Source organism: Dreissena polymorpha, chromosome 13, assembly GCF_020536995.1.
Source record: "Dreissena polymorpha isolate Duluth1 chromosome 13, UMN_Dpol_1.0, whole genome shotgun sequence".
Taxonomy (NCBI): domain Eukaryota; kingdom Metazoa; phylum Mollusca; class Bivalvia; order Myida; family Dreissenidae; genus Dreissena; species Dreissena polymorpha.
This window is the reverse complement of record NC_068367.1, coordinates 61,815,758-61,827,185: the sequence shown is the minus strand read 5'-3', so window position 1 is coordinate 61,827,185 and position 11,428 is coordinate 61,815,758. Positions and strand designations below refer to the sequence as shown.

The window sequence follows — 11,428 nt, the reverse complement described above, 5'->3', positions numbered from 1 at the left end:
GTAAGTGGCAAGGTAACACAATCATGTTTGACAGTTATTATTTACTTTACTTTATTCCTTTATTCACACTTTTTCTTTAAATATATAATTATGTTGGTTGGTAAAGCAGATTCTTGATTTTCCAGCACTGAGCAGGATTTCTTAATTAATATAGGTCTCACAAGACTAGTACAAAAACAATGTGTTATTAATGCTGAATCTGTACAAGTGTAAGAAAAGAACAAAAGATATAAGTAATATTCTTATTACTTTAAATAACAATAATAAGAAATAAGAGTATGCTCCATAGAAAATGTCATACATTAAACTTAAATTTAAAATATAACAAACATATAATTTATTTGAATTATAATGCTTATCAAGCCTTAACACACTGTGTATGCACAGCTCGTTGTCCGGCTTGCTTAAACCTTAACATTGGCTCTAAAATCTCAGTGCTTCCACCTACAACATTGAAACTTCATATGAAGCTGCACCTTGATGAGTTCAACATGCCACACCCATTTTTGGGTCACTAGGACAAAGGTCAGTGTACTGGAACAAGGATAAGGCCAGCAAGCAGCAAGTAGAACCATTTAATACCACCGGAAAACTACACAAAGTCCTTTATGCGATTTATTTTCCACAATGACATACGATGATGTAAGATGGTATTACATGCGGTAAATACTGAAAATAAACAAAGAAACTAAATAAGCTATATTACTATAAGACATTGACGTATAAACACATATTGACTCCAAAAGTACAAATACTGCAGTTGCATTCAGGAACTAGACTATTAAAGATTCAGAAAACTATAAAAATAGTTATATAAATGAAGAATTTAAGCTCTAAAGGTTAAAATACGAAATGAGCACAAGTACGAACAATTTTGGGTACGAATCCAGAAATCTATAAAAACCGAAGTTTAGAGAGTTAAACACGAAAGTATTACTGCTAAAGTAACGATTACATCAAGAAATAATTAAATACTTCAATGACTTACACCATGCAACCTCCATAACGCTGCATTTATATTAAAATTGATGGAACAATATTTTGTTCAAACATGGCTGACGTAAAAAATACACGAGGCAAACAATCGACAGAAAAGATAACCAACTATCGAAAAGAAGCGAAGAGCTAATTAGCGACAAGAGGTACTCCCGGTATCTGGGGGACACGACACTCCCCATCTAATATCTTTAAAGATATTACATTAAAATTATTATACAAATGTATCAACAACAAAAATATAACAATCAGCCGAATTAAATTCAAAAGTTGAAAATTCCGTTTTGCGAAGTCTTATGAAGTTCTGGACTCAAAAATATCAAGGGCCCTTAGATAAAATCAAATACAGAACCACAAAAGGCAATTAAATTTAAAAAGACTTAACACAAACTATGTGATATATATGAACAATTTACTAGTAGAAAAATTTGAAACAAGTTACAAATATTACGCTAATTTAGTACTTATGAACAAATTACTGCATGTTGCAAGTATTTCTTAACAAGACGTTTCAAAACATGGACACTGGAATACAATTAAACGGCCGACTTATGATAAACTCACTATTCAAACTGTAACACTTTTAGAGCACAAATAACGTTCCACCACTTTAAACGCACAAATAACGTTCCATGTGAATGGCTTCTTAAAAGGTCCACATCAGTCAATTATATCGATATAAACACTGATCACCACGTCAACATTCGTGCCTTACTAACAACACTGTTTCTATGACTGGTCTAACAAAATAGACTGGTTTATCGTCTTTGATTACAAAAACTTCAACTTTGCGAATTTTCTCATCAGTACTTGGAAACAATTTGCTCACTCTTCCTAAAGGCCAATGATTGCGAGGTACTTCATAATCTTTGAGCAGAACTACATCATTAAGCTTTAGTGGGGCTCGATCTGCATGCCACTTAGATCTGGCTTGAAGGGACTGGAGAAACTCTTTTCTCCAACGTAACCAAAATTCCCCTGCAAGGTACTGGACACGTTTCCATTGATCTTTGTATAGGTTTTTAATGGATTGGTGATCAATAGGCTGTTTATCAGGATCTAGTTTCAAGTTCAGTAGAGCTGATGGACTCAAAACTTGAGGGCATTCTGGGTCTGAGGACACAGGAACAATGGGACGTGCATTCACGATCGCACTAACCTCGGCCATAAGAGTAACTAAGACATCATGAGTAAGGTTATGCACATTAGAAAGCATAGACTCTAGTATACGTCTACAGACCCCAATCATCCTTTCCCAGGCCCCTCCCATGTGTGAGCTGTGGGGGGCGTTGAAAATCCACACAGTGCCAGACCTATGGAGATAACCTTTCATTTGTTCATCTTCAACATTGATAGCATCGACGCCAATATGAGCGGTAGCACCCACAAAATTTGTACCGCAATCAGACCTGAACACTTTTACAGGACCACGAATTGCAATAAAACGTCTAAGGGCGTTTATAAATGCTGATGAAGACATTTCATCGACTACTTCAATGTGTACTGCTCGAATTGTGAGGCACGTAAACAGAACTGCCCAGCGCTTAGAACAAGCCTGTGAACTGCGAGTTTTACGAGAAACAACTTGCCATGGGCCGAATATGTCTACCCCTACATAAGAGAAAGCATACGTTTGCTCTGTTCTATCTGTCGGCAAGTCCGACATTTTTTGAGTCTCAAACTTTCCCCTAAATTTCCTACATGTCACACAGTTAAATATTAGAGAAGATATAATGCGTTTCCCCCCTAAGATCCAATAGCCTGACTGTCTAATTGCACCTTCAGTAAACAAGCGCCCTTGATGATACACGGATTCGTGACAGTGTCTAATGAGCAGTTTAGTCACATGATGATTTCTAGGCAATATAATTGGATGTTTCTCCTCTACGGACAAATTACTTTGACTAAGGCGACCACCTACTCTAAGCAAACCTACATCATCAAGGAAAGGATCCAAGGACAATAGGGGATTTCCCTTGCTAAGAGGATTCTTTGAACACAAAGCTTCTATTTCTACTCTAAAATTGTCATACTGAACCTCTTTAAGGATTAATGTCTTGGCTCTAGACTTAGTTTCTAAAGACTGAGACTCTAAGCATACATGCCAACCTTTACACTTCACAGATCCTTTGATTGATAGGACAATGTGCATCAATACACCCATAGCAAACACCAACCATTCCCATGAGGAAAAGTGTTCGAAACGGCTCGTACCTAAATGTGAATTTTTCTCTGCACAAGTTACCATGGCAACTACATTACGCACTTCACTATCTGACTGAGGATCAACTAATGGATAAAACTCTGGTAACGGCTCAGTAAGCTCCTGCGGGAAAGATGGAGCTAACAACCACATACTATCTTTCAACTGTTGAGGGCAACTACCTCTTGTACCTATATCTGCGGGATTTTTCTCTGAACAAATGTATCTCCACTGTTTAGGAGTACTTACGAGTCTAATCTTCTGTACTCTATTGCTTACATACGTATAGAATCTACGAGACTGGTTGTTTATGTACCCTAGTACAACTTTACTATCTGTATAAAACACTACCTGGGTAAACTCTACATGCAAGTTCTCTACGACTATCGAAAATAGCTCAGTCACTAATACGGCGGCACAGAGCTCTAAGCGTGGTATTGTGTGTCCCTTGGAGGGAGCTACTTTGCTTTTACCCATAACAAAACTAGCATGCTTGGTATTACTATCTGAATAACCAACAATGTAAGCTACCGCTGCAATGGCTTTTTCCGAAGCGTCAGAAAACAGGTGTAATTCTAATTGGTGCATCTCCGACAGAGATATGTTGAAAAGAGACCTTGGGACTTTGATATATTCCAAATCTTTCAAACTTTCTAACCAACGCTGCCACCTTGTCTCAAACTCAGAAGGTAACGGTTCGTCCCAGTCTACACCACTAGACATGACATCTCTAAGTATCAATCTACCCACTATAATAACAGGAGCTAAAAAGCCAATGGGGTCAAACACACTATTTATGATGGACAAGACACTTCTTTTGGTCAATGGCTTATTCTGTACATGATACCTGAACAGAAAACAGTCTGATTTCAAATCCCACTCAAGCCCTAAACTACGTTGTACGGGAAGGCTTTCAAGCTCAAAGTCAACTTGGTTCAAATCCACCGCTAAGTCTTCATTGGGAAAACCTTTCATAACGTCAGGTTTATTTGAAATAATTTTATGAAGACGAATTCCTGTTTCGGACAAACATGCTTGTGTACGTTGGAGCAAATCCACGGCCTGGTGGACAGTAGAACATGAGGTAAGCCCATCGTCTACATAAAAATCATTATGAACAAACTGCCTAACATCGTCATGCGATTTCTCAACAGACTTTCTTAAAGCGTAACTAGCTATAGCTGGAGATGGGCTGTTACCAAACACGTGTTTGGACATACGATACTCTACAAGTGGCTTTGAGACATCGTTATCTTCATGCCAAAGAAAGCGGAGATAATCTCGATCACTCTCGTGAACTCCAAAACAATAGAACATTTGTTCTATATCTACCGAAACTGCAACTAACTCGCGCCTAAACCTAAGCAATACACCAAGAAGGCTGTTGGTGAGATCTGGGCCTTGGAGTAATACAGAATTCAATGATACGCCATCATACCGAACAGATGAGTCGAAGACAACACGGATTTTGGATTTCTTTGGATGATATACCCCAAAAATGGGAAGGTACCAGCATTCTGAATTATCCTGTAACTTTGGAGCGATTTCTGCATGGCCATTAGCAAGTAATTCACCCATGAATTCAACGAAATGCTGTCTCTTGTCTGGGTTCTTACTCAAATTAGCTTGGAGACTTTTTGCTCGTTGGAGAGCCTGTGCTTTGTTATTTGGGAGTTTACGCCGGGATGACCTAAAAGGAAGGGGGGCAGACCACCTATTCTTAGAATCAAGGACGAGCTCATCATTCATGATGGCCAAAAAATCTCTATCATCTATAGACAACGATTCCTTATCGTCACGGACAGTAGACGTGAACACATAATCATATGTCATCTGTGATGACATGTGATCAAGGTTTAATACATCATTACATGGTTTGAACAAAGTATATCTACCATTGTCTATAACATAGGTTGAATTGCAGCCATAATCATATGCCACTTTACCCATTTCCTTTGACTCAGACACATGGATTTTGCTAGGACACGGTGGCAAAAGTGAAGCTCGCCCGTCACCCACAACAAAGGTCTTCATAACATTCACATCTGGGATTATGTGTGTACTGCCTAAACAGACCTCACCTACTACAACCCAACCAAGAGGCAAGAGTTGTGCAAACGGGGAACCTTTCGGACCTAAACGTTGATCCATGACATGATGTACATCTGGGATGTCACGGCCAAGCAACAACAAGATTTTTGAATTGCTATCTATCTCTGGGATTAATGGCACTATATCTGACAAATGTGGGTGATTGGCTGCCACACTAGGTGTAGGAATCTCATTCCTGTTACTTGGTATATCATGACATTCTAACACAGTAGGGAGATCAAAATGTACACTTTTATCAATGCATTCAACAACCAAATTGTCTGATTCTCTACCAGATTTAACAGAAACACCATTACATGACGACATTGTATACTCAACAGACTTGCCAGTTACATTTAAAAGACGAAATAATTCTGGCTTTGCTAGACATCTATTACTTTGATCATCAATGGTAGCATAACACTTAACACAGTTATCTGGGTTATCTTTGACATATACATTGACAAGCATAATTTTTGCACAAGATTTACCAACAACATTTTCACCGCAAATTTCAGTACATTTGTTATCAATGTTCTGTTTCTGTTCTGAAGATCTGTTGATCTGTTGTCTATCACTTCTCCAGGTAGATGATTGCTGTTTCTCCCCACCATGAGGGTCTATGGGTTTCTGGGTATTAGAAACTTTACAATCGCGAGCTTGATGATCTCCAGAATAGCACCGAAAGCACAACTTGTTTTCATAAAGAAACGACTTCTTCCCCTCCTCCGTCTTACATTTAAAATTTCTGCATTCCGCTAGAGAATGAGGAGCTCCGTTGTGGATTAAACACTGATTACTAGATACACTAGACACATTAGATTTCTGATCACGATGAACTCCTGTTTTTGCTGCTGCAATATGACCGCTGTATGCTGGTTTCGAAGACGATGAATTGTGATCCTTTTGTCTACCACAAGTACTGGAACCTTTTGTTGGCTGGGTTTCATAAAAGAAACTAGGGTCGTTGTATATTACGCTGTGCTTTTTCACGAAGCTTGTAAATATACCGAACGGTGGGAATGGCACTCCATAAAGTTCCTTGTAGTGAGATGCAGGGGTTATCCATTTCTGCTGAAGACTGTGGGGCAACTTGCCCACCACAGGATTTACACCTATCGAAGAATCAAAGTACGATAATGTTTTGTTGTATTTGGGGTTAGTCATCAACCCCTCGATCTCTTGTAAGATGTCCGCTAAGTCATAGAGTTTAGCTCTATCTTTATTTGTCAAACAAGGAAAAGCTTGCAGACGATTTGACAAAGAATTCAGCACACTTTCTGGTGAGCCAAATCTTTCGTCCAACCTCCGCCAGATCTGATTCAACGCTTCATCTGTATCATGAAGATAAGCTGTTCTTAGGCGTATTGCTTGCTTCCTAGAACTGGGACCCAGATATTTGATGAGTAGATCTATTTCTTCACTGCTGTTTATGACCATTTCCTTGCTGACGGACTGGAAGCTAGATTTCCATGCTTGATAGTTTGCACATGTGTCATTAAAGTTTGTAAGTCTTGATAGAATAAGGTCTTTCCTTAGGAGAAATTGTGCTGTAACACTCGATTCATTTACAGGTTTTTCTTGCTTTAATATGGAATTTGATTCAGTCTGATTGGCTGCTATAAAGCGGTTTACCTTTGCAACAGAGTCCTCTGCTGGTAGAAAATCGCCTATAACCGATCCATTCTGTGACGTACTAGATGGATTTGCTAGCTCCTCAGCTTCAGTAGCCAATGCTGCTGCTTCCCTTTGATATTTTAAGAGCTCGAGATCAGCATTAATGTTCGCCTGCTTTTTCATCAGTTCGATCTCCTTTTCGACAAATTCAAGTCTAATTTTGGCAGCCTTTGCCTGGGCGGCCTTCGATAAGGCCAGGCTAGGTGACGAAGATTTATCACTATTGCTCATTGTTTCCAGTTTCTGGTCCTTGAGCGCCCTTATATACTTAAGGCAGTCACTTACTCTAGCCTCTACTTGTACAAATGAATTTTCAAGCCATGTTGATAAGGTTTGGCTTTCAGTTGTTTTTACCCCGTCCAAATATTTGAAAAGAGTGGCATAAGCGACTTGAACATTTTTGAACAATTTGTCACAATCGTCCCTATAACTATTTAAATTGGTTATGGAACTGCTTGCCGATAAATGAAAGTCTGACAAGATAAATTCTTCTAGTCCACTAACATGATATTTGTACTGATTGGTCAGTTCGCCGCTGCGTTGATGGTACAACTCCATGGCTTTATATGTTTGTTGTCTTAACTTTCTTGTTTCCATGCAAACGTTATAAGCTGTAGGTTATTTACTGTACTGGAACAAGGATAAGGCCAGCAAGTAGAACCATTTAATACCACCGGAAAACTACACAAAGTCCTTTATGCGATTTATTTTCCACAATGACATACGATGATGTAAGATGGTATTACATGCGGTAAATACTGAAAATAAACAAAGAAACTAAATAAGCTATATTACAGTCGGTCCGGTAGTTCCGGATCACTAGCGTAAATAATGGTGTTAGTATTTTTAAAAGAAAGCAATTGCTTTCAAAATACTTGGATTGTTGAGGCAAAATATTTCATCTTTCAGGCCTTATTAATTGATTAATACTTACCAATACATTTCTGATGCCAATTTGAACGTATTCACTTGCATAAAGTCGGCTAGTTCTGAATCGAGTGCGGTAATTTCGGATCACTCGGACTATTTGGAAGATGTAGGTCAGGGAGCATCTTAAAACTTATTTTGACTGTCAACATTTATTTTGACTGTCAAAACAAATGATGCATGTATTAAATAAACATCTGATAGGTTCGTTTGTTTCAGTTTAATAACTGTCTGACAATTAAAAAACATTATAGGGTGTGTGTCTGTACACAAGACGAATAAAGCTGTTGGAAAGTATTTATGTTTGATTTGAAATGGATTCCTCTGTATTATTGGTTATATAAAACAAACACAAATACTCAATACAAGCAATTTATTGATAAACTCAAGATACCTTCTTGGGAAATAACATAGTATGATAACATTTAACAACAATAGAATCACAATAATGTACAAAATGTATGAAAATATGACATATATGCTTATGACTAGAACATTTTATGTATGACTAGAAAATATTTTTATAACTAAGGTCCTAAAAAATACAGAACTTTATATAAATGTATTTATAACAAGAGATGTATTTGTCAGAAACACAATGCCCCCTATTGCGCCGCTTTGATTTTTTATTATTTGGAAGTTACAGATAATTATCTCCCTTTAAAGCTTATTACTTCCCTTGGATTTGTTTTTTTTAACCTTTGACCTTGAACGATGACTTTGACCTTTCGATCACTCAAAACGTGCAGCTCAATGAGATACACATGTAGGCCAAATATCAAGTTTCTATCTTAAATATTGCAAAAGTTATCACAAAACTTTAACTAAGGTTAAAGTTTTGGGACAGAATGACAGACAGAGAGACAGGCCAAAAACAATATGCCCCGATCATTCGATCCGCGGGCATAAAAATGACAACTGAACATAAACAAGTACTAGTACCTCTCGAATGCATTTGCTAATAATAGATCACAATAATGTAAAAATATATAAAAACATCCATAAAAATTATAACATAAACCAGTACCTCTGAAATAAATTTGCTAAAGAAATGATAAACAATACTAGATATCAAGTTACTTTCTTGGTAAATAACATAGTATGATAACATGTAACAATAATAGGATCACAATAATGTAAAAATAATGTAATAAAAGTATCAAAAAAAAACCACAAACATAAACCAGTACCTCTGGGATAAAAATGGTAAAGAAATGGAAAACAATATTAGATATCAAGTTAAATTTTTGGTAAATAACATATTATGACAACATTTAACAATAATAGGATCACAATAATGTAAAAATATATAAAAGTATCCGCTTAAGCCTCTTTGCCAATGACTGTGCAGAGCACCCGTGCTTTTGAGGACCCAACAGTCCAACTTGACAATTATCTGAAATGCAAAATCACAGCATAAATACACATGAAAAATAGGATAAATATTTAAAATATTACCTATCTCCTTCCAGCACTACATCTTACCATTATTTATGAATCCATATATTTTTCTATAGTACAGTTTTTAGCACTCCGCTGGTTTTTTATTACTCCGCTATTATACCTTTAAATATTATAACTTATTACTACACACATAAACATAAAAAACAAACCAAGATGCATGCAACAAATGCTTACTGTATGTGTTAGTTTGACCTTGTGACTAAGACCTTATGCCTCATAACTGGTTTGCATAATAGATCTCAATCAGATGCATGAATATGTAAAGTTTGGAGAACCAGGTCAATAAAGTTTCATTTTATGAGCAAGGTTCAAGTTTTGGAGCAGACAGACAGACAGACAGAATAAACACAATTGAATCTTATTCTCTGTATTTCTCGACATTGAAGTCACAAAATAGAATTATAATAAAATAATTCCAATGCAACAATATATCAAATTTATGAGAAACTAGGCACTTTTCATTTTATATATATATATATATATATATATATATATATATATATATATATATATATATATATATATATATATATATATATATATATATATATATATATATATTTATACAAAAACGTTTGTGGTAGCTAGAGCTTTAAAATATTACAAACACAGTATTTAAACAATAAACAACTGTTTTGAGATTTTCCCCAATCAGCTGATCCGAAATTGACATGTACACGAGGTGCAATCTCCATGCTTTTATTTCCATAAATCATTAACATATACTAAAATCACTCACAGGAATTTTAAAATAATAATAAATAAACAAATTCATACCAAATGTACAAGCATTTACCAAGGAAATGTGCTTCTAAACCGTCTTTTAATTGTTGACGCGTGTTATAGATAGACGGTGCGACGGTAAAATGACATGACTGTGATAGTTACCAAAGCGTGAATTTCAATGAAAACACCGTTAAAATAAGAAGCAAAACTTTGTTATTGCTTGAAATTGATCACATTTTCCAAAAATCACAGTTATATTGATACGTCAATATCTTTTAGACTAATATTTTAATTAAATCATAGAGTTGATTCGGAATTACCCTAGATCCGGAACTACCCGATCGACTGTACTATAAGACATTGACGTATAAACACATATTGACTCCAAAAGTACAAATACTGCAGTTGCATTCAGGAACTAGACTATTAAAGATTCAGAAAACTATAAAAATAGTTATATAAATGAAGAATTTAAGCTCTAAAGGTTAAAATACGAAATGAGCACAAGTACGAACAATTTTGGGTACGAATCCAGAAATCTATAAAAACCGAAGTTTAAAGAGTTAAACACGAAAGTATTACTGCTAAAGTAACGATTACATCAAGAAATAATTAAATACTTCAATGACTTACACCATGCAACCTCCATAACGCTGCATTTATATTAAAATTGATGGAACAATATTTTGTTCAAACATGGCTGACGTAAAAAATACACGAGGCAAACAATCGACAGAAAAGATAACCAACTATCGAAAAGAAGCGAAGAGCTAATTAGCGACAAGAGGTACTCCCGGTATCTGGGGGACACGACAGTCAGGGTCACTGTGACCTCTAATATTCTTCTGAAAAGCTTTCATTTATTCAAAACTTCACCCGCAGCTGAGCATTGGCATCCGCTATGCGGTGCTCTTGTTTGCCACTGTCCTCAGCACAAAACATGATATACCTGCATGTGCATACAACCAAATCAGTTAAACTGTCACTTAATTATAGTGAATTTTAGTAAATTATAGGCTTTAAATTGTATCATGACACCAGTCATGATGTTACTATACAGTTATACAATTACGGGACACATTATCTTTAAGAGAAATTTCAATACCATAATTATCATCTCAGATTTAGGGCAGATAATCTATTGTTTTTTTAACTGCCATTTTTACATATTTTTATTATTTTATGTTATGATGCATTGATCTTGTTTCTGAATTCACCAAGCAATCTATTATCATGTTAAACTTTTGAAGAGAGATGTTATCTGATATTAAAATTATAAAAATATAATAACTACAAAGTGTAAAAACTTGAGTTGAATACTGTGACCAACAAAATTTTGCCAAA

The 11,428-nt window shown here is 36.0% G+C and overlaps 1 protein-coding gene across 2 annotated transcripts; it reads right to left on the bottom strand.

Moving 5' to 3' along the window:
• Nucleotides 1-559: 559 nt before the first annotated feature.
• Nucleotides 560-10,893, bottom strand: LOC127855673 (uncharacterized). Of its 2 annotated transcripts, XR_008037629.1 has the most exons (3): nucleotides 10,718-10,893; nucleotides 989-7,725; nucleotides 560-669 (listed from the first exon to the last, which is right to left on the bottom strand). XR_008037629.1 is itself a non-coding variant. In XM_052391428.1 (2 exons), exon 2 carries the CDS (start codon nucleotides 7,562-7,564, stop codon nucleotides 1,694-1,696), a length of 5,871 nt encoding a protein of 1,956 aa, XP_052247388.1. In that variant the 5' UTR covers nucleotides 7,565-7,725; nucleotides 10,718-10,893; the 3' UTR covers nucleotides 701-1,693. The 2 variants fall into 2 exon arrangements, 1 of the variants encoding a protein (XP_052247388.1); XM_052391428.1 differs by lacking the exon at nucleotides 560-669 and having other exon boundaries at nucleotides 701-7,725.
• Between the last annotated feature and the right edge of the window lie 535 nt (nucleotides 10,894-11,428).